The sequence below is a fragment of the Petaurus breviceps genome, unplaced genomic scaffold, assembly GCF_028583685.1.
Source record: "Petaurus breviceps papuanus isolate PSGF00001 unplaced genomic scaffold, PetGlider_PUasm1.0 37, whole genome shotgun sequence".
In the NCBI taxonomy this organism is placed as follows: Eukaryota; Metazoa; Chordata; class Mammalia; order Diprotodontia; family Petauridae; genus Petaurus; species Petaurus breviceps.
The window spans coordinates 38,747,770-38,773,986 of record NW_027186296.1 but is presented as its reverse complement, the minus strand read 5'-3'; the positions used below and the strand labels follow the sequence as shown (position 1 = coordinate 38,773,986).

General features: G+C 44.6%; 1 protein-coding gene across 4 annotated transcripts in view; it reads right to left on the bottom strand.

The window, feature by feature from the left end:
* IGDCC4 (immunoglobulin superfamily DCC subclass member 4) overlaps window positions 1-26,217 on the bottom strand; it is a 43,001-nt gene that overhangs the window by 9,028 nt on the left and 7,756 nt on the right. Inside the window, exons 3-17 of one of the 4 annotated variants that reach the window (XM_069098275.1) lie at window positions 19,932-20,282; window positions 19,493-19,730; window positions 18,256-18,389; window positions 16,618-16,758; window positions 11,916-12,071; window positions 10,729-11,142; window positions 9,719-9,883; window positions 8,301-8,438; window positions 7,351-7,521; window positions 6,538-6,777; window positions 6,104-6,205; window positions 5,665-5,848; window positions 4,838-4,965; window positions 739-909; window positions 191-328 (exon numbers count right to left, since the gene is read on the bottom strand). In XM_069098275.1, coding sequence (XP_068954376.1) covers window positions 191-328; window positions 739-909; window positions 4,838-4,965; window positions 5,665-5,848; window positions 6,104-6,205; window positions 6,538-6,777; window positions 7,351-7,521; window positions 8,301-8,438; window positions 9,719-9,883; window positions 10,729-11,142; window positions 11,916-12,071; window positions 16,618-16,758; window positions 18,256-18,389; window positions 19,493-19,730; window positions 19,932-20,282 — 2,871 coding nt within the window. The remainder of the gene's footprint in view (window positions 1-190; window positions 329-738; window positions 910-4,837; window positions 4,966-5,664; window positions 5,849-6,103; window positions 6,206-6,537; window positions 6,778-7,350; window positions 7,522-8,300; window positions 8,439-9,718; window positions 9,884-10,728; window positions 11,143-11,915; window positions 12,072-16,617; window positions 16,759-18,255; window positions 18,390-19,492; window positions 19,731-19,931; window positions 20,283-26,217) is intronic. The other 3 variants (XM_069098276.1, XM_069098278.1, XM_069098277.1) reach the window with 3 other exon arrangements.

The following is a 26,217-nucleotide window of genomic DNA, read 5'->3' as shown; positions in this document are numbered from 1 at the left end:
GCCTCAACACAGAAGACTAGGCAAAATGACCTTTGGGGTAGGGGGAGAGGAGGATGTCACTTGTTCAAGTCTCCTGTGATTTCAGAACTAGCTCCTGAATGGTATATGTTCCAGGTTCCTCCTGGATACCCCTCCCCATTTCCTCTAAAGCCCTTTGATATGTTTTCTTTTCCCCTCCCCCAACCCATACCTGAAAGCTTCTCCTGCAGAGTGAGCACATCCTGCAGACCAGAGAATGGCCCTGGTCCCACCTCTGTTCGTGCCCCCATCTTGAAGAAATACCTAGTGTCACTTTCCAGCCCATGTACCTCAGCACTAAAGATGTTTCCTAGGGAAGAACATGAAAAGCAGAGAAAGCAATGTTGGCTGGTAGAGAATGGGGACAGTTATAGAAAGAAGCCTCCGGAAAAGCTCTGCTACTTTTTTTCCTCACCCCATCACACCCCCACCAGGCAACCTCCTGGCCAAGGAGGCCAGACAGCCTCTCCACCCCTGTTTCACTAGGAGGTGTTCAAACCAGCCCCCCACCAGCATCTTGCTCCTAATGAAATCAACAACAAGAAGACAGGCTTTGGTTAAATAACTGAGAGAATGTGCTAAGTTCTGGAATGAGCTGGAGAGTTCTCTGCTAAAGATGAATCACCATCTGGGCCTGTTGTGGAGGAAGATGGAAGAGACGGGACAGCTTGCAGCTGCCTAAGAAGACTCTGTGGGCTGAGAGGCCCCAGCCACACTCACCATCTGTGGTGAGCAGAGTCCACAGGTGGTCAGGCTTCGAGTGGTTAGAGCTGTAAAGGATCAGATACTCCACGATCACCCCATTGGGCTCCACTGGTGGACACCAGCGGAGTCGAACTGTGGACGGGGTGAGAGGGCTGAGGCGAAGGTCAGAAGGAGGGGTCGAGGGCCCTGTGTAATGTTAGAAGGGAAAACAGTCAGGGGCACAGTAACTAATGCTTAAACACTGAAGGGGTAAGGCATTAACGGACATAGAAAGGGGTTCTGAGAACCTAATATATGGGAAGAGGTGATGGGACAAATGCATCATTGAGGACCCTGCGGAGTGTAGGACAAGAGACAAGGGTGCAGGGATATATGTGGTGTATTATGGAGGAAACTGTCATGGTCTGCAGCTAGGTAACTTGAGTTCTTTCTAGTCCTGGCTCTGTTACTAACTTACAGGGTAATCCTTAGATATGCTTCACTGGGTCTCAGTTTTCCCATCTATAAAAAAGGGATGGTAACAGCCTCACAAGACTTCAATAAGGATCATGTAAATAGAAAAGCAGAAAATTTCCATAAAGTCCTTCCAAATAGTGGAAATTTAACCCAAAATTGTAGGCATAATAGATAATCTGTATATAACACTGAGATTCAAATTTATTGAAGTTTTGGATAACCAAATCACACAACAGTACACAGTATAACATTTCCTATCTAGTGATCAACAAACCAACCACCCTCAGGATGCTTCATTCAGCAGAATTAAGGCCCATATCAGCTGGGCAAGCGAAACAGATAGCTTGGCATAGTGAACAGAAAGCTGGTCTCAAAGTCAAGAAAACCTGGGTTCAAGTCCCCCCACTGATATATACTTGCTGGACAAAGCACTTCATCTTTTACTGTTCTGGGTAGCTCTTTTAAGACTGTATGTTACAGAGAAGGTGGCCAGCTTGCATTGGTGGAGGGACTCTCCTCATCTAGGAGTTCTCTATACAATAAAAGCCTGGGTCCAGTCCCTATCAGTGGTGCTAAGAAAATTCAATTTGCCTTTAAATGCCATTCTAGAGATTGATTCTGTCAAGTTGTCAGCCTGTTAATAACATTTGGAAGCTTAAAAAGCCATTAAAGGACTTTCTGAGCAGGTCCTATAGAAAGTACAAATGTAACAGATGAGAGCAGTGTAGTATAGTGGTTGGAGAGGGGAAGGCTCAGGTTCAAATTCAGTGGGTGTGACACATCAGCACTGAGTAAGGCACTTCATTTCTCAGTTTCAGGTAACTCCCTAAGCCTATATTACAGCTGAATTCTCAATCTGCATTGATAGAGAGAATTCCAAATACCAACGCAGACTCAGATGTGAACACACGCCATTATTACCACCACTATCACCACAGCCTCTCATAACAAAGGCAGTCAGGTGGTACAGTGAATAGCCCACTGAGTCTGGAGTCATGAAGACCTGAGTTCAAATCTGGACTCAGCCGTGTCTTAGCTGTGTGACCCTGGAAAAGTCACTTAACTTCTGTTTGCTCTAGCCAAAATGGCCTCCTTGCTGGTCCCTCACAGACAACTTTTAACTCCAGCCTCCACATCTCTGCATAGACTATCCACCACAGCAGCAATGATTGATTCTTAAGTCCCTTCAAGGCTTAGCTCATATTCCATCTTCTAGAAAAGGCCTTTTCTGGTTCTTCCAGTTGTTAGTGCCCTCCCCCCACCATCACTGGATATATAGTTTGCATGGATTCTATATTTGATTATCAATATCCATGGTGTATTCTTTCAGTAGAATAAAATTTCTTGAGGGTGAGACTGTCTCACACTTGTATCTGCAGTCCCAGCACCAAGCATAGTGTGTGGCATCTAGTAAGCCCATAAGACATGCTTGTTGATTGGTATATTTCCATACTCCTCCACAGAGAGTCTATCCAATATGCTGGCAGTAGACCATGGGAAGAAGTAGAACATAGTTTATGAACTTGATGGGTTCTTAGAGTTGATGTGTTTCAGCTTCCTCATTTTGTAGATAAGGAAACTAGAGATCAGAGAAGTTAAATAAGTTGCCTGAGGTCAACAGGCAATAAATGGAAGAGTTGGGATTTGAATCCAGATTCTTGACTCCAAATCTACTGCTTTTTCCACCACCCCATGATGTCTTCCTTTAGGTCCTTCTTAATATTTCCTAGACACCAATGTAGCAGTTGGACTGTCCATCTGTTATTCCTCACCCTTGATAAATGACTGCCCCATCTTGTTTTCCAATCATAGAATATATTTCACATTACTTTTAGTGTTCAACTCTCACTACTGAAAATACACTGGAGCCACTTAAATGGTGATATTCTAGGACCCACAGACAAATAGCATCTCTGGAAGATTCGTATTTGTGATCACCTAAATTTGGATCTTTCCTCTAGTAATGCAGACAGCAAAGCCATCCATCCCTGCCTATCCTAGGCAATTCTTGACCATGTTTTCTAATGAGTTCACTGTGAAGGGCCCGCTCATTGTCCTGGAAGACTTCTTCAATTTCTCTTGACGTGCATATGCAAGTGGCACATACATACTATCCTGAACTTACCACATGTCCAGCTCACCTTTTTCCATCATACATTTCTCCAATGACATTTTTCTTTAAAGTTCCTTATTTTTTATATGTTATAGCTAGCTTCCATCTACCATGCATCTTCATTGCCCTCTGAATGATCTTCATTTTTAATTCTTTGGAGACTGATATTTCCATGGGAAGTCTTTTTTAAAAATGGAATATGAGACCATCATTATGAAAAAGATGGGTCTTTGTTTCTGGGGCACGTTGGGGATCATTAAAGGAGTTTTGCAATTTCTCAAAGGCAATTTAGCCTGTTCTTCCAATCTTATTTGATTTGGGCCCCAACTCATTATTCATTTATACTGTTTGTCATATGTACATATCTTGTCCAAGATATCACTACATATAGATATAGATAGGTAGATATATGATAGAAGAGCTCTATTTGTCTAAATGCATGTCATAATCTGAACAATAAATATCTTCATCCATTTGGTTTTTCTTATGTGGATGTTTAGGCCAAACTCTTTTGAATGGTTATAGATCTCATCCAGGAAATCTCTGTGATGTTCCAAATCTTGATAGGATTCTATGCACAAAAGGAAGCATCTGGAAGACTTCTCTATACATATGAAATTTTTCTTCAATTTGTATTCTGTGGTGTCTCTTCCATGACAATGGGGAATACTTTTGACCAGCATAAGCCTTTCTTAATAGAGGGCTCGAAACCTTCCTGACAACTCCATTCTCCATCAACAGCTCTGCTTGACTTCCACTCCACAGAACAACATGCCCCTGCCAGGTATCCCTTGGTTCTTCTCCTCTGTAACGCCCTGCCCCAGTTTTTCGATTTCTTCTTGTGTGGTGTCTTCCCCCATTTGATTGTAAGTTTCTTGAAGGCAGGGACTGTCTTTTTCATATTTGTATCCCCATTACTCAGCATAGTGCCTGATACATAGTAGGTATTTAATGCATGTTTATTGAATTCAGTTGAAAATATATCTCAGTATCAAGTCCTCTTGTATGTTAATAATCTGAGAATTCACTGTATAAAACAATCCTTGTATTTACATCTTGTATGATCTTAACATATTGGGGAAGTCTTACACAGGCAATGACCTGTTGGAGGAAGGGCCACTGCTTTGTTATTTAGATCAAATTTAAAAAAAATCTACAAACAGTAAACACATCAGGAAACTGTATCTTTTTTTCCTTTCAGTTGACTGTGGCTACAGAAATCATTGACAAATATTTGTCTGTTCCCTTTTCCTATTTGACCCTCTCAACATCCTTGTGAAGCAGGCAAAGATTACTTTCCCATTTTATATGTGATAAAAGTGAGGCTTGGGGAGAGTAAGTGACTTTCCCAAGTTGAATTAGATAAACTAGTAAGTGGTCAAGCTAAGATTCGAAGTCCTGTCTCCGATGCAGGTGAACTCTTTTCACTACACTATGAAATCAGGGGCATAAAGAATCTCCAGGTGGCTGACTCAGGCCCTGAAAGGAGACTAGGAGCCTGGAGAGAGTGAAGGGGATGAGGGAGGCAGTTACATAATCACTCACTGTCAGGCAGAGTGGAACGTTCCACGACGGAACCAAATGGGCCATCCACGCCCACCCCATGGGACTGTACTGCAAACTCGTATTTGGTGAATGGCTTCAGCCCCCCAATGAGGATGTCTTCGCCAGAGCTGTCAGGGCAAAAACTCAATTGAGCACTGACTCTAACCCCAGCCCTCCCCTTCCCAATATCCTCCGTAGCTGGGGCCTGTCCCACCAGTTCCCCACCCTTCTCTTTGAGATGAAGCAGGTATGTAGAGACTTCTAGAAGTACTCAGCTTTGGCGAAAAGGTGCCTTAGTCCCATCAAACCAAGGGTAGGGACCCTGGATACATTTATATTTGCATTCATTTTCTAACTCAAAATGTCAAGTCTAAGCTACTTCCTCCAGGCACACACTTAATAGGTTAACCCAGCCCATTTTATACCCAAACAATACAATGTCGAACCTATCCTCTCTCTACATAATTTTGTGGGTATATGTATATCCTGTCCCCTCCGTTATGAGGCAGGAGTTCCCTAAGGGCAGATATCACATCCTCCTCAACAGATTGGGAGTTCCCATGAAGGTGAAGACATTGTCTATTCTGTAACATGCTCAAGTACTAAGTTCAGGAGGGTTCTGTCCTCTGGGGGTTTAATTCTGATGTCACACCCTTTCCTTTTTCCTATAAGTTCACTGTTCTAAAGGCAACGATGGCCCTGGGTATAGTCCTCACTCTCTGGCAAAGTGAGGGAGCAATGATGGCCTCCTGAATCCCTCACCCCGCATCTTCCTGCCATCACTCCCTGGGTTCTCTTCCCCACATGCACACTCTCTGTTCCCTTACCTGGTGTAGTAAGTGACCAGGGAGGCATTCCTGAGCCCCCAAGGGCTGAAGCGAACTGTGTAGTTGACAATTTTGACTGTGGTGAAGTCTGGCTTCTTCCACCGCAGCCAGATGGATGTGGAGCTGTTAGACTCTGCGTGTACATGGGCCGGGGGCAGGGGTGGGCTCTTCTGGACTGGTGGGTCTGTTAGAGAGGAAGCAGGAAGGAGGGAAGAATGAAGAGTTCAGTCCAAGAGGGCAGGCTACGTAGACTTACCCTAACTACTTTTAAATGTTCAAGGGAAAAACACTGGACTGAAAATCCAGATACTTGGGTCCCAGTTCCCATCCTATCTCTAACTCACATTTTAGTCTATCAGACTAGCCTGATGACTCTGGTGCTAAAGTGGTGAAAACAGAAAGAGCGGAGCTGACCGCCAACAGCCAGTCAAGCTCTTACCTGCTGCGGGTGCCCTCTCTGTCTTGCCCTTCCACACGGCTGCATAACCATCTTCATGCTTGTTGAATGCAACAAGCTTCACTTCATACAATCGTCCAGGTGCTGGAGAAGGCACAGGGGATCACTGAACAGAGACCCTGATCCCTGACCCACAGAGCTTGACTCCTGATCCCTAGGTTCACTGAACCAACTTGATCTCCAAGACTTCTATGATCAAAGACCCCAAATTCTGACCTCCACCCACCCACCACTAGTTAGAGATTCTGATCCTTGCTGGTACCACTGACATGGAAATGTCCCTGAATTTCATTCCCCAGATTCATGGGTCCCTCAGGTTGAGCATTTGGGGATGGGGCACAAAGGGAGAGATGTATAAGTTTCCCTCCCCTCAAAGGCCCAGGGGCTCCTACCCTCTCTGCCCATTCCTTCCTCACCTAGCTGAGTTAACTCATACTGCTTCACTTTTTTCTTGAGTCTGACAGGCCCCACGTCCCAGACCTGGTCCCCACGACTCCCACCGCCAGAAGACCTCTCTTCACTTGTCTCCTCAGCTCCCACTTCCCTCCAGTACAGCTTGTAGCCTGAGATCTGGATAGGGTGAGGAGGTGGCTGCCATGTCACCACCAAGCTTTCCATCCTTGCCCTGACCTTCAAATCTGAGGGAGCAAAGGGGACTGGGTGCAGTGAAGGGGAGGGATTAGATGAAGGAGAAAAAAGGGTTCAGAAATGGTAAGAGAACAAAATGGAGGGAATTGAATGTTTGGAGGAGATGGAGGAAGAAACAAAGGTTGGTGTAAGAAAAAAAGCATTTAATGAGTCTCAGATGCTTATTCCAGTGAACATTTACATGAATTCCCCCTTTCTGGTTCTCTGGGGGCTACCTTCCCCCCAGTTAAACAGAGCTCACCTCCAAACCTATTCTAGAAGTAAGGCTAAAAATATAGTCAAATTCTATAGTCTGCTCATCTGCTCTGGCTCCCAAGCTCCTATTGTCTCTTTGGGTATACTCACACTTTGATAAGCTTACACATCATACTATACATGAAAACACTCTCTGACACAAACACATACATTCTCACTTACATAACCACACACATCCTCATGACACATGAAAAACCAACCACCCCGCAATACATACCCACGCAGACACATCTACAAACACACTACATGGTCTAGTGCCCATCCATCCAAACATTCCCCTCCTTCTATGCCCCTGCTCCCCCAGCACATCCCTCTGCTCGCCATACTGTGAGTCTGGTTTTCTGTATTGGGCGTTCGGTGCTGTGTCCATGGAGAGGGAGCCCCGTAGCCGGCACTGGTGCCTGCAGCGATGCGCACCCTGTACACCTTGTTGGGTTGTAAAGAGTATAACATGAGCTGTGTCTCATTCCCAGAGACCTCCGTGGAAAAGACTTGATCTGTTAAAGGCAGAAAAAGGATAGGAGTTAGAAACAGCTTTGGGACCCTCACTTGGCCTCCCAGTTACTCGGCCCTGGACATCCACTCAGATGCAAGTTCAAGAGCATATACCCAGGTTTGCCTGACCTGGAAAGGTATCACTGCTCCATACTGCCTTCCCTTTCATGGTGCAGGTCCTCAATGAAATCCTCCTCCTCTATGCCTACCAAGCCAAGTTATAGGAAGATACCTCCCCACCCCCATAACATGGAACTGTTTACCACTTCAGAGCCAGGGGCACAATGGGGCTAAGGGAAAAAGACAGGGAGGTGGGAAGCCTCAAGTTTCCATCTCCATCCTGCTATCTACACCACTCCCAAACCCAGGAGACAGAATCTCCTAACTTAGAGGCTGCACTAAACTCCATCTATCCTATCACTTGACCTTATCCAGTATTCCCACTGGGGCTTAGTAAATGCTTTTTCATTCATTCATTTTCCCATTCAATGTATCTACAGAGGTCGTCTTTTCAGCCCTACCCTAAATTGCTCCACTCTCCCTTCTGTCTCCCCCAGCCTACCCTTCCCTTTCTCCCTCTCCCACATGACCCTATATCACTCTTTTCCCAATTTCTCCTGCTACAGGTGATTCTCATTAGCCTGCCCAATTCTACCCTGCAGGGTATCCCACATACCATGCTACTATATGAACCAATCACTCTCCTATCCAGTATTAATTCTCTTCTTTGACCAGGCCAGAACAGAGCCAGGGGGCTGAGGAACCCCTGCCTTACACTCACCTTCTCTTAATGTGCAGTAGTCAATCTTATATTTCACAACTTTCCCATTGCTCAGGGAGGGTGGCAAAGGCAGCCAGGTCACTCGGATGTCCCCAGGAGTAGTGCTTGACAAAGAAAGCTGGGGTGCAGCGCTGGGGACTGAGAACCACGTATTAGTGCAAGGCTCATCAGTCTGATGAGGAAACAGGGGCCCAGAGAAATAAAGCCACCTGTCCAACATCATAGTGTACTAGTGAAAGAGTCAGACTAGAACCCGTGAGATAAGTGTCACTAAAACCATCCATAAGGATCCCTGTGGGCTACATATGGACTTAGTTCAAGAATGTAATGTTTTCTCTGGGTTTTTTTTTTGTTATTTATTAATTTTGTTAAATTTCATTTTTAATTTATTTTGTTAAATGTTTCCCAACTACATTTTAGTCTGATTTGGGAGACACATGGGCCCTCCACATCCTGGACCAGTGGTGTCAAATTCAAACAGAAATGGGACCACTAAACCATAAATAAGGAACCTGATGGGCTGCACATTGGCTTGGTAAACTGCATATTCATATTCTCTATGTTGTATTTCCATTTTTGTTAAATACTTCCCCACGACATTTTAATGTGGTTCAGCTATACTTGAGAGCTTTGTGGGACAGCAGCCAGAGACTTTGACACATCTGTTTTAGACCACCAAAGTCTGAAGGCATCTTCTATGATTGTAGGAGGGACCAGGAAAGTTTCTGGGTCCCTAGTCTTACTGAAAAACCTAAGAAATGGGGTTTGGGAAGCACTTGTTTGAGAGCCCATTTCTAGCCTTCTATAGCCTGGTTTCAGGGCTAATTGCTCAGCTCACAGCTGTCTCAGCTTAAAAGCTGCTTAGTGGGAACCTGGAGGCCAGGAGAGATGGTATGGTGGGAAAGAGCCCTGGGCTGAAAGCCAGGAAAATGGTGTTCCAGTAGCAACTTTGTCTCTAATATACTGTGCTTGACTTGAACAAGTCACTTCACTTTCCTAGATCTCAGTTTCTTTTTTTTGGAGGGGGGAAGGCAGGGCAATTGGTGTTAAGTGACTTGCCCAAGGTCACACAGCTAGTAAGTGTTAAATATCTGAGGCTGGATTTGAACTCAAGGTCCTCCTGACTCCAGGGCTGGTGCTCTATTCACTGCGCCACCTAGCCACCCTAGTTTCTTTATCTATCATATGAACTAGTCATACCTGCTTTACGCACTCACTGCACATAGCTGTTGAGAAGAAAAAATGAAATAATGCACAGGGAAGCGCTTTATCAAGGGAAAGGTTTTAAACAAGTTTTAGGAAGTGCTATGATCATTTGCTGAGGTTAAGGGCATCTCTCCGACTCCTTCCCCCTGCCAGGTCCCATCTTCTCATCTCCCCACTCATCCCCCCAAGGATCAGTGGCTCAGTGGCCGTACCATCATCCAAGGTATGGACAAGAGTGGGGGCTGAGGTGCGGCTCGCTCCCAGCTGGGAATAGGCCACCACATAGAACTCATAGTCGGTGTCTGGGTCCAGGTCTCGGACCTGCATCTCTGTGGTGTCATTGTTGACAGCAAACTGGTACTCCACATTATCTGTGCCTGGAAGATTAGGGAGCAAGAAGGAAGGTGAGAGAGGGAGGGGGGAAGAACATGAAAATTCCTCAAAAGGAACTGGACACATGTTCAGTTTCCGACCTGAACACTTCCCCTGGAAGCTGGCCAGAGCTGGAGGAGGTTACCTAGACCAGTGCTCCCCATCTAAAAAGAGCCATAATTATACCATTGCCGAGAGAGTGGGGGTGGGGAGAATGAATGTTGCTTTTAATGGTCTCCTGGGATTGAAAATGCATGACCTTCCTCAGCTGCTGCCTGGCCTAGTGTTTACACCCTTTTCCTGGGGTCTAACTGAAATCTCTTTTACTGCCATAAATAGGTTGAGTCAGAACGGACACCCTAGGAGCTCTAATAAGGATTCTTAAGAATACCACAAAATTTCTCTTTTAACAAAACAAAATCTGTTTATACTTTTCAGGTCAGAACCAGAGAACTCCCCCTACATCCATTTCTGAAAACCTTTAAAAGACCATACAATCCAGTCCCTTGCCTCCCAGGTGGACTGCCCTTCCCTTGGCCCACACAGACAAGACTGGTATCTCCAGTCCTAAAAGATCTGCCATAGCCTTCCAGTATCCCCTGTAGCATTGAGCAATTCCTCCCAATATATAGCCTCCATTGCCACTCCAACCCCACTCCCTCTCATTGGTTTCTCCAGAGGGAAGAAGACAAACACCAACCCCGTATCCTTCCTTTTTAAGAATCCCCAGAGACCTTGCCTTTCCTGTCCACATCCCCCACTTCTCATAAGGCAATCCTGTTTCATTTTAATCTAACTCCTTCTATTTCTCTTTATTGTGTCCTAGGTGGGGAGTACAAGAGGGACATACCCAGTGCCTTCTGGTAGTGAAGAGAAAAGCCAATGATCTGTTCACTGTGCAGCTCTGGCCGCTCCCAGGACACCAGGACTGAGGTGCTGGTCAGTGGGGTGGCCGCCACTCTGGTGGGGGCACTGGGAAGCCCCTCTCGGACAATGACAGCCAGGCGAGCCGTGGCACACGCTGTCCCCAGTCTGTTCTTGGCCACACACTGGTAGTAGCCAGCATCCTCCAGGCCAATCTGTGTGATGACCAAGCTGCCTCCACCAGCCTGGATCTTGACCCTTCCATTGGACAGCAGCGGTTCCCCGTTTCGTAGCCAGTGCAGTGTTGGTGCTGGCTCACCCTCCGCCCGGCACACAAAGCGTGCCGTGCTCGCCCTCGTACGGGAGATGGTCTCTGGGGCCTGGGAGATGACGGGGGACGCTGGGAAGGACAAACAGTGACTGTCTCCTTTCAGGTCAGGTATGTCACTAGCCACCAACCTCTTCTCCTTACAGGCCCACCCTATCCTGACTTGGTCTACTCCCCAAGTCATTCCCCCAGCCTCACTCTAACCTATTTCCTCCAGGTCAAATTTTACCTTTCCCTATTATCCACACCCTTCCCCACTCTTCCTAATCTTAACCCATCCAATTTACCCTATTCCCCCCAGGACACTTCCCAGTAGCCTTCCACCCTATTATACCTCCTCCTACCATTCACTCCTTCTCTGGAGTAAGTAATTTCTTTCCTTTTCCCATCTTAGGTTTTAATAATAATAATAGATTTCAGAGAACTCACTCTCTAGCTTCACCTTACCTTACCTCCCAAACTACTCCTTCCTGAGCCATCTCTTATCTGATTTCCTCTATCCCCTCTCCCTCAGTCAGTACCCCCAATCCCCACTGTTTCTGTCCCAGATGTCTATTCCCACCCCTAGCACCACCAACCCCAACCTTTATTTCTTTTTTTATAAATTCACTTTTATTTTATTTTTTGTTCCAAATTCCCTTTTTTTCTACATAAATCTTCCCTAAACCCATCCTGTTTACCTGCCTGAGATTCTTCCATACTCACACCACTTCTTTCCTCCTTATCCACTTCTCACAGTCTGATCCCAGACCCAAATTCCCCAAATCCCCTTTTCTTTAATTGCTCCCACCATAGGTGCACCCTGGACTTTCTGACCTCCCACCCTCTCCCTGTCCCACCCTCACCCAGCACCCGGAGTTCGGCAGCAGCTGTGACAAAATGTCGGGTACGGGGCTTGTTGGCTCTGCAGACGTAGACACCAGAGTGGTGGGGCTGTGTGTGTGTGATCAAAAGGTTGGTGCGTCCAAGGACTATGACATCTGTAGAGATTGGCTTCCCATCTGGAGGAGGAGAGGAGAGGAGAGGAGAGATGTCCGTCCACTGGGGAGGAACTGGAGGGGTAGGAACTACTCCTGAAACTCTTCCTCCAACCCTCCTGCAGAACTCAAGTCTATCATTTAATTTATTATATTATATATATATATATAAAGATATAATATAATAAATCTATTTTATTATTATATTCATTTATTATAAATAATAAATCGACATCATTTTTTAGAGCAGTGGTGTCAAAATTAAAAAGAAATAGATAGGGATCCCAAAAGTCTATGTAAAGATCATTGCAGGCTATATGCTGACTTGAAAGACCACACCTTTGTACATTTATTTATTGATTGATAAAAACATTCAGAGAAAAACGGGAAGATGTCTATGAACTGATACAAAGTGAAATAAGCAGTATTAGGAAAATACACAACGATGTAAATGGAAAGAACAAGAGAAGGGTAACTCATTAAAGATTCCGATTTGAACTGTGAGACCCTGCAGGAGAGGAGGAAGGAGAAGGGAAGGGAAGGAGCATTGTAGAGAGCTTCCACACAACAACCCTGATAGGCTGGAGCTGTTGCTATCCTCATTTTACAGAAGAGGAAACTGAGGATGAGTGACTGGTCCAGGGTCATGGAGCCAGGGACCATCAGAGGCTAGAGTTGAACTCAGATCTTCCCGACTCCAGGCCCAGTGCTCTATGCACTGCACCAGCCAGGACAGCAGTTAGAACTCAGTAGGTGCTGAGTATGAAAATGAAAAGAGAAGCAATCAGACCTTAGCAAAGCGAGCTGAACAGGCATTTATCCTAGGAGAGAGAAGCCTCTCACAGGTGCTTTGTTGCTCTCTATTGCCCCCCTCTGGTCTGAGAGAGAAAAGCAGAGAGGGAAAGAAGCATTGTGTCTGACTGACCAAGGCTGAGGGGACCAACAGCCCAGATATCTTTTCAGAATATATTATAAGTCATGCAAAATTTTCTCAGCACGTTTTAAAGGATGCTTGTGAGTTAAAAGAGCTTGTCATCGTCTCATCAGTTCAAGAGCAGGAGAGGAACAGATTTGTCCAACAGGAGAGCAGTGAGGACCAGAAAGGGGGCAGCTAGCAGAGAAATAGCTTTGGGTAGTATGGATTTCTCCTGAAGGGAAAAGAAAGAAGCACTTGTATAGCACCTAAAATATGGCAGGCACTGTTCTAAGTGCATTAGAAAATTATCTCATTCGATCCTTGTAATGACTCTGAGGAGATGCCGTTATTTGCCCCTTTTTATAGTTGAGGAAACTGAGGCAAAAAGAGATGAAGTGACTTGCCCTGGGTTACACAGCTAGTTAGTATCTGAGGCTGAATTAGAACTCAGGTCTTCCTAACTCCTCACTGTGACACCTAGTTATTCCTAAGGATCCCGGTGACATTTAAGCCTTCAGTCAAGAAGTTGTCCTACAGATAGGTTCATCCCTCACCTGTGTCCTCCCTGCTAAGTTTCTGTAAGTATGTGAGCTCTTCTCTATGGACACGATGAGCACTGGTGGAAGAGTGTGACGATTTAATTATTCCTGCATTTGGTGGCTCAGTGCAGCTATCTCATCTTCTCCCAGCAAGCTGATCTCCTGACTCGATCTTTGTCTCTTAGTGATTCATCTTCTTGCAAGATTGCATTAACTCAGAAACTCATACCTCCTTCACCCCTCCCCCAAGCCAGGCTGGAGAGGGTGGAGGGCAGACATCATGAGAAGTCCCCTCAGATCCTCTACTGCTGCTGCCTCCTCGTTTCCCACCTAGCTGCAGGTCTTCATCATGCCTCCCACTTTGGGGACTGTTCCCCTCCTTTATTTTATATGCAGATGTATGTATGAATATCTCCTATAGAAGTCTCTCCTATAGAATATATAAGCTCCTTAAAGGTGAGGACTGCTTCATTTGTATTCCCCATACCTGCCACAGTACCTGTTATATAGTAGGAGAAACTTAACAAATACTTGTATATTAAAAAAAAAAGAATCCTCAAAATTTAAATAAATATTCTTGACTAATTAATTGATATAAGAAGAGTCAGAAGGCACTTAACATGGTGAACAGTGGACAACATTAACAAAAAATGAAGTTAACTAAATCTTTTTTTTTTTTGGAGGGGGGAAGGCAAGGCAATTGGGGTTAAATGACTTGGCCAAAGTCACACAGCTTGTAAGTATTAAGTGTCTGAGGCCTGATTTGAACTCAGGTCCTCCTGACTTCAGGGCTGGTGCTTTATTCACTTTGACACCTAGCTGCCCCCAAGTTAAGTAAATCATGATAAGAAGTGAGTGGTTACTGAAGTGAGAGTGTGTACCTCTGTGCAAGTGGAACTAGTTAGAATAAAGGTCAAAATCAACCTCAAAATAGAAAGAAGAAAAGATAAAGATATGAATTACCACAAAGACACTGAATACAATTACAATATCTCCAACCCAGCCTATTTAAACTGTCTGTGATAAATGACAAGATAAAAATAAAGACATTTGATCTGATTATCACCATATAACCAATGTAAAACCTCAAAAGCCCAGAAACCACGTCAGCAACTGGACAGCCAAGGACAACGGCAATTTAGAAAACAAGCTCGTTAACAAAACACTCTGGATGAGGATGGCAGAAGGTTATAAGGAGTAATACCTTATAGAATAGCAAAAAAAAGTAGAGGAGAAAATAAACCTGCAGAAAGTTTGGCATGAGATCCACAAGCCAAGTCACCTCAAGAGTATTTAAGGGTGGCTAGGTGACGCAGTGAATAGAGCACTGGCCCTGGAGTCAGGAAGACCTGAGTTCAAATCTGGCCTCAGACACTTGACACTTAACTAGCTGTGTGACCTTGGGCAAGTCACTTAACCCTAATTGCCTTGCCTTCCCCCCTCCAGGAAAAAAAAAGTGTTTAGGAAGGAAACCTAAGGGAAAACATAACATATAGATGTAAAATTGACCTGATTTCCCCGCATTTCTATGGTGATATATCCCATCACATTTAGACCTTAGAACTCAGTATCTAAAATACCATATTAGGAAGTGGAAATGGAGCTTAATAAGATAAAATCAGGAAAAACAGCTGTATACAACCAATCCACAATAAAGATAATATAATCTTGAAGTTCCTCAGGTGCTGATTTTTAGTATCTATGCAGGAGAGGAAGATACTAAAATATGCTAAAAGAAGTGGGAAAAAAATCATAGGGTTGTGACCAGAAGATGTGGATTTTAGGTCTTAAGATATTAATATTATCCCCCCTCTAAGGTATTATCTCTATTTTTATAGAGAGGAAACTGACATCGAGTTTAAGTGATTTCCCTCAAAACAATATGGCTAGTAGTTGGCAGACCCAGACTTGTTGGATTTTTACCTCTTTGAGAGTAGTGTTTGTTATTTTTTATCTTCATATATCCTGCATCTGGTCTAGTAGCTTGAACACACACAGTAGGTACTTAAAAAATGGTTGTTGAATTGAACTGAACTGATTCTTCTGACCCCTAAGACCAGCGTTTTTTTTCAGGTACTCCACTGAAAATGTTCATCACCATCTTCCTGACAGTCCCTCCTACCTCTTAGGAACAACATATAGATGCAAAATTGACCAGATTTTCCCACATTTCAGCGGTGATGTATGATGAGGATGAGTACCAAACAAAAATCAAACAAGAAGATGGAAGGGGCAATGTCTCCCTTACTCTCTGTGTCAAGAAGATGGCAGGGGCAATGTCTCCCTTACTCTCTGTGTCAAGAAGATGGCAGGGGCAACGTCTCCCTTACTCTCTGTGTCAGGAAGATGAGAGGGGCAATGTCTCCCTTACCCTCTGTGTTCCAGTTATCTGGCATTCACCAAGGACTACTTTGGACTTTGAGCTATCACTCATATCTATAGCTATAGACCTATATGTTTATATAAATATGTGTATTTATATCTACATTTACATATGTCTAGAGAGCAGGTGTCCTATTTTTGCAACCCCCTCCTGCTCTAAACATGGTAGGCCCTGAAGAACTATTAGTTGATCGAATGATTCCTTGGGAAAGATAAAAGCAGTTGTAATGTATAGACAAAAGGCATCAATAAATTTTTTTTTAAGGATAAAAGCACGCTATAGATGGAAAGCCTTAGGATAAAAAGATCAAAGATTTATGGCTGTAGGGCATCTTTCAAGATCATTTAGTTCAACACTCATTTTATAAATGAGAAAACAGAGGCCTAGAGAAGGGATTTACAGATATTAAGAGGCAGAGCTGGGATTTGAACCCTGGTCCTCTGATTTGAGACCCAGTATTCTTTCAACCATACACACTATATTGGATTTATTGGGGTGGGGTCCCCAATGTAGCTTCCTAACCTTAATATCCACCTTATTCCTTCAATGGGGACTTTTTGTGAGAGGGGCTGCCAGCAATGTCAGCTCAATCCCTGTTCAACATGGCTCTTGACTCTGATTAGCTATTCTTCAGCTAATTTCTGGGGGTTCTAGGGGAAGACCCTGAGATTCCATATTACTCTCTCCCAGGATGTCCCCTTCTTCTGCAATAATTCCTCTCCCTCCACTCACCCTGTCGTATCCAGGACACAAAAGGGGTGGGGTCAGCTGAAGCCATGCACTCCATCACCACACTCTGACCAGCGACTACTGTGGTGTTTTCTGGAGCAGCCACAATGGTCACTTCCCCAACACTAGAGGGATAGAGGGACCCTGGAGAAATATGGAAGAGACAAGTGTCATTACACTGAAAACTTTTACAAATGTATTCCCACCCCCATTTTATCTTATTTGATCTTTGTAAACAGCCTTGTGAAGTAGAGAGGGTAGAGGTTCTCTCCTCCCTCTCCAATCTTCCTCCCAACCATTTGACAAGAAGGGGAACTTAGGTGCAGAAAATTATTTACTTGAGGTCACACAGTTAATGGGAGATGTGGGGCTAGAATGTGGGCCCCCTGACTCCTCAAGTCTGCTCTGTTAGACAGCTGAAAGTGAGATCTCCTGTCCCCAAGTCAATATTCAGAGAAACCAGTAGACTAATTTCAGATAACTTCTTCTTCCTTGCTGTTTCTCCTCTCTAGCCCCATTCTGGGTCCAGGAAAGAAAAAAAGCAAAGAATTTCAAAGACCCTGAGTTTCCTATCAAGTCCTGGGCTTCAGCTCCCCAAAGACAGTATGCTAGTCCTGGTTTGTCCAGCAGATGGAAGCAGAGATAGACCTAGAGACCCTGAAGAGGCCAAATGACCAGAGACTAGATAGAGACATCCCTTTCCTAACAGGTGGGTTCCATTTGGAGGCGTTATAGACCCTTAGTCTGGGTTCAGGGAATAGAGGAGGTTGGAAGGGTAGGGAGAGAATCAACTTACCTGGAGGCAGAGGAGTGGATTAGTGAGGGCTGGGGGAGAGACAGGGGAGAAGAAAGGGAAGATAGGCCCGGGAATTTGAGACTTTGATAGTTTAAGCAGAGATATATTCCCACTGGAGGGCAAGGGGGAGAGAACTCCTAAACTTTCCAAAGACATCCCTGAGTATAATCCCCTAAATCTCAGGTTATCAGCTCTCTGAGCACATGGACTGAATTGGGGAAAGGAGAAGGGGGAAGGGGAAGGAAGGTGAATAGGAGAATGGTACACAAGGCTGGGGGAGAGGTGGGTCAGGTAACTGCTTTCCTTCAGTCTCATTTCATCACTTCTCCCCATCTCAGATACTCCCCTTATCCCAAGGAGACACAGGGGTCCTCCAGAAGGGGGTGGTGTGATGTAGCAGAGAAAGAAGTGGATTAGCGTTGACCTTGGGCAAAAGACTTCATTCTGGGCTTCATCTGTAAAATGGGGTAGCAACACTTACCTCTGTGAAGGTAGGAAGTTAGATTTGATTTAGTCCAGTTCAAATTTATTAAGCACCTACTATGTGCCACTTATACGCTCCTTCTAGTGCAATTATAGGGACCTTTAATCTTTTTTTGTGTCACGGATCCCTTCCGGCAATCTAGTGAAGCCTATGGACCCCTTCTCAGAATATTCAGGGTACCTAAATGCTAAATTTCAGGTAGAGGTGAGCTGTAATTTTTTCCCCATCCAATTTCACAGATCCCTTGAAATCCACCCAAAGACCGATTGAGGTTCCAAATTTGGAATCCCTGCTCTATGACCAGTGATTTTATGATAGCCCAACATGATGGAAACATAACTCCAAACATCAACTCCCTCACCTTTGTGGACAATGAGGACAGCGTCATGGCTGTAGCGCTGGTGGGCAGCGTTGGTGGCCACACAGTGGTAGGCCCCTGCATCACTTTCCTGCACATCCACAATCTGCAGGACACCATTGGGAAGAGTGATGAGTCTAGGGGAAGAAATGAATTATGAGATGGGTATGAAGAGCCAGAATAAGTCACTGTCACCAGAAAATCTGAGGATTGGAAGGGGATCCTGGAAGCCATCTGGTCTTATATAAAACCCCTTCTAACAAGTGACTATCTAGCATTTGTTTGATGATCTCTTAGGAAGGGGAAACCTAGTAACTGGAGAGGTAGTGCATTGTACCTTTTGATAATTCTAATAGTTAGGAAATTTCCCCTTAGATTCCCATATCAGAGTCACTAATGGGTTGGGAAATATGGGAGAGAGAAGAGCCATTATCTTCTGAGAAGATCCCAGTTAAAATGCATATTACCTAGAAAGGAAAAAATTGACTGAAGAATATTTTCTTAGCACCTTTTCACTGGCACAAACTATTTTTACATTGGAAAACATAGAAAGTATTGCCCTGAGATGATGAAATATGGGGCAGGAAAGTATCAATGGGGGTCCTGGGAACAGCATGGAAGGTGACAGAGCATCTTAGAGCTTCTGAAAATTGGAACACTCTTTGAAGACACATTTCATAGTTTTGCCCAAGGAAGGGATCATGGTTGGATTAACCTGACTTAAAGGAGTAAATAGGTCTTTCTGTCTTCTAGGGAATTTATCAGTGGAGTTGTTGGTCAGAGGCTAATGAGGCCAAAGTTTAATTTTATAGTCACATGACATACACTGGTGTTGAGCAAGGTGGGAACTCCTTTGTTGTCTCGGTCTAAATCTAGAAGGTCAGACCATAGAGAAGAGTGTCTAGGAAATCTTAGCACTACTGTCCCCTCCCCACTAGCCTGGCAGGAAGGTCAACAAGACACTTCTCCAAAGGTTCTCCTTAACAGGTCATTTTGCCCTTGTCAGGAGGTAGGCCCTCATTTTACTAAGTGGTTTTCCTCTGAAGTAACAAAAAAACAACATCTGCTCTCTCAAGGTCTAATAACAGTATCAGGAACAGTAACTACTTGTTATGGTTTCTAGATCATGGGAAGAAGATCCAGAGTCAAAACTGGACACTTAAAAAACTCAACCAATATCCTGGAGCTCCCTGATTCCCAGCTTCCCCCTAACACTGTCCCCCTTCCATGGGACGCTCACCTTGGCTCAGACGGCACTGCCACCTGGTCCTTCTCCCAGGTTATGACGGGGGTCGGCAGCCCTTCAATTCGGCACTCAAAGCGAGCCGTCCCATTCTCTTCCACGGTCTGAGGTTCCGGATGGAGAGAAAACTGTGACAGTGCTTTTTTTGGTGGAAGGCAGGGGAGAAAGGGAAGAAGGAAGAAGGAAGAAAGAGACAGAAACAAAAGAATGGGAAGGAAAAGCAAGTCACAGAAGTCTTGGAGTAGAAGGGATAAAGTTTTGGGAAAAGGACAAGTCATTTGGCCTGTCTCTCTGCTCTAGGAAGGATCAGACTTTTTCTTAAGTAAGCTCAATTTGGGTCTTACCCCCATCCTACCACTAACAGGGAATCCCACATGTCAGGCCCCTCCAGGACCCATCTCTGTCAGTGCCAAACTAGCCAGACATAGAAACTTACTGGAGAACCTAATCACAGCCACCTGGCTAGCCACCACTCCGAGGGGACTGTGGGCCAAACAGGAGTAGTTGCCCTCACTGTCCCCTGGGGCTTCAGGGGCCCCTCCATCGCCACTCTCCTGGGGGGCTGCCTGGGACACCCACAGGGAACCATTGGGCAGCAGATGCAGGTGTTTTTTCTCTTGTATTGGGCTCCCATCCTTGTGCCAGGTCACTTGGGCTGGGGGCCCAGAAGGGGCAGGTGCAGGGTTACAATTCAGAACCACTGCTTGCTCAGGCCCCAGGGTCACATACAGCGGTCCCACGCCACAGCCCAACTCCAAGGACGTCTCCTGTGACAACAGCTGCTCTCCTGCAGGGGCAAGAAGAGTGACTTTTCAATATGTATAATGGGAATATGAGTCCTGTCTCCCAAAGTCTCCCATCCCCCAGTCACCTCTGCATGCGTGCACTGGCTCCCCTCCCTAATATTCCACACATCCAGAGCCAAATCAGAGTCTACGATGGGAGGAACACTATTCTCCCTTTCATATAAAGATGCTAGGAAAGGGAATCTGAGAAAACTAGTCAGGGGTCATCTAGTCAAACCCATATTTGAATAAGAATAATTAGATCTACACTGTTTCCAACAAGCAGTCATCCTGCCTAAGCTTGAAGACCTCCTGTGAAAGGGCACATACTGTCTCAGAAGTCATCCAGACCATTTGTAGTTAGCTCTAGTTGTTAGAAAATTTTCCCTTCTATCACGTGGGGGAAAGGGCATCCAAAATCAGGGTCAAAGCAAAAAAAAAAAAAAAAAGAGTGGTCTGTACTTATTATCTTAACAACAGCAGCCAGCAACCTTCTACTCATAGACCTCAAGTACTTCATTTTGTTCCTCTCTAATGCACTTACCACATCATTTTATGTATTATAGTTATCTGAGAGGTATCAAAGCATTGTGTGTAGAGAGGTGGCCTCAGAGTCAAGACTCAGGTTCAGGCCTTTGATGTTTACTGGTTTTGTGAACCTTATGTAACCTCTCAGGACCCTCAGGTAACTCTGTACCAGGGCTCTTAATCGAATAAAGTTTTTAACACATAAAATAATATACATAGAAATGTAAAGGAAAGCAATTATATTGATAGGGCAGCTGGGTGGTACAATGGACAGAGTGATGGGCCTGGATCTCCCTGAATTAAAATCTGGCCTCAGACACCTGTGTGACCCTGGGCCAGTCACTTAGCCCTGTTTGCCTCAGTTTCCTCACCTATCAAATGAACTGGAGAAGGAAATGGTAAAACCATTCCACTATCTTTGCCAAGAAAACACAAAATGGGGTCATGAAGAGTGAGACATGACTGAACAACAAAAATTGTATCGATGTGCAATTATCAAAATAGTTTTTTTAAAAAAGGATTACAGAGCCCAGGTGAAGAACTCTTGTTCTAAAACTGTAAGTTGCAGAATAATCATAAATATAATAATAGCTAGTATTTATATAGCACTTTAAGATCCTGGGAGGCAGGTGTTATTATTCTCCCCCCCCTTTTTTTTTTTGCTTTTTGGAAGGGGGAAGGCAGGGCAATTGGGGTTAAGTGACTTGTCCAAGGTCACACGGCTAGTTTTGTGTTAAATGTCTGAGGCTGGATTTTGAACTCGGGTCCTCCTGACTCCAGGGCTGGTGCTCTATTCACTGCGCCACCTAGCCTCCCCAGTTCTTCCCATTTCACAGTTGAAAAAACTGATGCAGATAGAGGTTAAGTGACTTGTCCAAGGTTACATAGCTAGTAAGTGCCTGAGGGTGGATTTGAACTCATGTCTTTCTGACTCCAAGTTCCACACTCTACTGAGCCACCTAGAAAATGTGCTGATCTGCAATAGTAGAGGAAATTAATTTCTTTTCTTAATAGGATTTCCCCCCAATTACATGTAAAGATAGTTTTCAACATTCATTTTTGTAAAATCTTGAGTTCCAAATTTTTCTCCCTCTCTCCCTTCCTTCCCCCCTCCCCAAGGCAGCAAGCAATCTGATGTAGATTTTACATGTACAATCATGTTAAACATATTTCCACATTAGTCATGTTATGAAAGAAGAATCAGAACAAAAGGGAAAAACCACAAGAAAGAAAAAATAAAAAGCAAAAAAAGTGAAAATAGCATGCTTTGATTTGCATTCAGACTCCATAGTTTTCTCTGGATGTGGAGAGCATTTGAGGAAATTCATTTCTGTGAGCTCTCCACATCAATAAAATGACCTCTATGTTGTAAGTTTCTTTTTTAAAAGAACACATTTCATCAATATCTTTAGTTTTTACATCCCCTAAACTTCCGCTCTCTCTTCCTCCTCCCATTCCAGAAAAGGTCTCATATAACAAAGCAATTTTTTAAAGAAAAAAATGAAAGAAAAAGAGGAAAATCAGCAAAATCAATTAACATATATATTTTTAAAATCTGTCAGTATATGCAATATCTCTTCTTATTTCTCTTCTTTGGGGAGGTGCTAATTCTTTGTAATTCTGAAATATTCATTTTTCTTTTTTGTGGTGGTTGTTCTTTCTAGTTACATTGTTCTAGTCATTGTTTATGTTGCTTTCTTGACTGCTTGTTTCCCTCTGCATCAGTTTGTCTAAGTCTTTCAATGTTTTTCTGTATTCATCATTTTTGTCATTTCCTACAGCGGAGTAAAATCCCATTACATTCATATACCGAAATTTGTTTAGTCATTTTTTTTTGAAGGAGGAAAGGCAGGGCAATTGGTGTTAAGTGACTTGCCCAAGGTCACAAAGCTAACAAGTGTTAAGTGTCTGAGGCTGGATTTGAACTCAGGTCCTCCTGACTCCAGGGCCAGAGCTCTCTATTCATTTCGACACCTAGCTGCCCCGTTTAGTCATTTCTTAATCGGTGGTATAATGTTTTTTTTTTTTTTGTGAAATCTCAGGAAAGGAAATTTTCCTTTCTGAGGAATCGAGAGGGTCTTTCCAGCATTTCAAGATATCTAGGTAGTTAATTCTAACTCCAACCCTAACACTCTCAGATAGTAAAGGGGATCAGTCCTCTCTTCAATTGGGATGCCCTCTCCAAGGGCCATCCCTGGAGTCATCCATGTTTGTGTAACTCCTGTTTCGTGGTTTTCTCTAAGTTTGCCCCAGAAGTTTCACCGAGTGTGTTGGGAGCCTTCTCCCATGTCTCCTGACTTTGAGAGGACACCAATGTGGGATATTCCCTTATCACTCCATACCCTTATTACTTGACCAGCCCATCTTCATTTTCTACCATACATTTCTCTTATGGCATCCTTTGTTCCCGTTATTTTTCTAAGTTCTTCACTTGTTATTTTTGGCAGCTGGCTCATACTCACCATGTGCTTCTCAATTGCCCTCTATATGATACTCATTTTCAACCCTTTGGAACCTGTTGTGGTCTCCACAGTTACCAAAATAACCTTCCTAAGCAACAGATCTATCCATGTCACCTCCCTGTTCAAACCCCTTCAGTGATTACTTATTGCCCATAGGATAAAAATACAAACTCTCCAGTCTGATGTTTAAAGCCCTCTACCATCTGGCCACAATCCATCTTTCCAGGCTTATTTTATTTTATTTTGGTGGTGTGGTTGAAAGAGTGCTGGGCCTGTAGCCAGGAACACTGTGTGACTCTGGGCAAATCCCTTAGCCTCTGGGTGCCTTGGTTTCTCCAACTGTAAAACAGAGATAATAATAACACTGACCTCGCAGAGTTGTTGTGAGGGTCAGATGATATATTATTTGTAAAACCCTTAGCACAGTCCCTAGCACATACTAGGTACTTTATAAAAGCTTATTCTCTTGCCTTTCCCCAACTTTACTTTTTATCTAAATTGACCTGCTAGCTCTTCTACTCTGACATTCTGGGCTCTCTCTCTGGGTTTTCACATAGGCCACTCTTACCCACCCTTCAACACTCTTACCCACCCTTCAACCTGAAATGCACTCCCTCCTCACTTCTGCCTTATTTTCCTTCAAGGACTCAGCCCAGGTGCCCATCAGTCAGCTAGTCAGTCAACAAGCACTGGGGCCTACCATGTGCCAGGCACCTGTGCTAAGTGCTGGAGATAGAAAGGCAAAAGACAGGCCCTGCTCTCTGTGAGCTAGATCCCAGGCTAATGGGGGACAGCATGTGATGACAGCGACAAGCAAACAAGATATACACAGATAAGTTGGAGGCCACCAACAGAGGGATCTTGAAATGGCTTCTGTAAAAGTTGCCTGACCCTTCCTTCCCACTCCCCAGTTGCTGGTGCTTCTCACAGGTTATCTTGTATTTACTTTTTCTGTGCACATGCTGCATCCCCCAGCAGAATATAATCTTTTTGAGGAAGGTCTGTTACATGATATAAGAAGATGAAAAAATAAGAGATTGTAGGATCCATTACTATCAAGGAGACAACCAGGGTCTCACCCCCTTCCCCTCTCCGAGTTTTGGCTGCTTTTTTAACTCTTCAGAGGTAACTTGCCTCTAAAGGGTGTTTGGGAATCCTTTCAGGGAAAGATAAAACGAAAAGTGTCCAGCAGGGTGTATATGTGGCCTGGGGGAAGGGGAAGAGGGAGAGATTGGGGATGGAGGGCTTGGCTTGGCCGGGCTGGGTTGGGCTCTCAGTCCAAAGGCTTCCGGTCTACTCTAGGGGCTGTGCTGTTGGTTTGGATTTCAAGGGAGAAAAACCACACACTATATAATCCAAGGATCCTACAGCCCTCCCCCTCCTCCCTCCTCTCCCCTCCCCAGAGCCTGTCCCTGGATTGGAAAATCCCCTGCCAAGATGGACAAACAATGGGGAGCAGTTGGAGTAAGAGCAGCTGCTGGATATATCAGCAGTCTGTGTTTTTGCCACGGCAAGGGGAACTCTAGGAGCCCCTGCTGATCGGGGATCTAATTCAGTTTCTGAATATTCATGGCACAGCAGATGTCAGAGCTTCCCCACCTCGATGAATATCACCCCTGCTGCAGAGAACATGGAAACCAAATTACAGACTATAGATGGGGGGGAGGGAGGAGTGCTGGGATGGGAGGGATACTCCCAGGACTTCTCAGAAGTTCCTTCTCACAGCTAACCTTTACCTTTCCTGCTGCTACCAATTCCAGCCAATTCTGTTAAACTACTTATCATTGTCAGTGTTGGTGCCTTATCCTACAACTAGATCTGACTCACTCCCTGTGCGACCTCGGTGAAGTCTCTCCTTTGGGCCTCAGTTTCCTCATCTGTAAAACAAGATAATTGATAAGGTTCAAAAATCTTATGCTAGACTTGAGGTCCTTGAGATCAGGTCTATATCAAAGGATATGCTTTTGGCATCCCGCTTGGTTAAGAGTACAGGGCTCAGCACATAGTAGGTGTTCAACAAACACTGGCTGAACGATTCGGTAATTGATTGATGTAGTTTAACCCCATTTCCTTCCCAGCCTCCCTTCCCTCTCCCCAATCATCTTTCAATTTGCAGGGTGAGATCTCTGGCCGAGATGCAGTTTCTCTGCTTGAAAGCCTCCAGGGTAACTCTTGATCTTCCTTTTCTAGCAGAATATTTTGCCCACTTACAGGAGAAATTAGATTTTATGTGGCTAAATGGAACTTGAACAGAAAGGAGATTAACAGCCCAAAGCACTGGGCCAGCTCTGCTGCTGCTGGGCAGGATTAGCGGGGCTCCAGCCTTTCCCCTTCCCGAGGAGGATCCTCCAAGCTGCATTTTTTCAATGAAATTTCAAGAAGGGGGAGTTGTTGGGCAGAGGGAGGAGGGTCTTTCCAGCATTTCAAGATACCTAATTAGTTAAGCTTAGAAAACGCCATAAAAATTAATGCCTTGACATTTGCAGTCTAACAAGTTTCTCCCCTCTGAAGCTCCTCCATCTAGGGGCCCAACCAGATTTTAAACTTATTTTCTGCAGACGGCTGTTCCTGGAAAATTCCCCACGTAGTCATTCTCCTTTCCCCTGGCCCTTCTGAGGGGATTTGAGTGGGGGAAGAGGGGAAACAGAGCCATTGTCTCCTAGAGACACCCACACACACATACACACCCACATACACTTCCCCCCCACACACACACTGCACTGTATACTTTTCTCTTCTCCCCTCCCCCCTCAACAGCTGGAAGGGGAGAAAGGAACTACTTCTTGGGATATGGGGGACTCTCCCTTCTCTTTTTCCCCCTCCTCTCACTCCAATACTCCTGAGATTGGAATGGTAGACTAAGCAAGAACAGAGTGGGAAGGGGGGAAGGAGGGAGGGAAAAAGAGAAAGAGAGAGAGAGAGAGAGAGAGAGAGAGAGAGAGAGAGA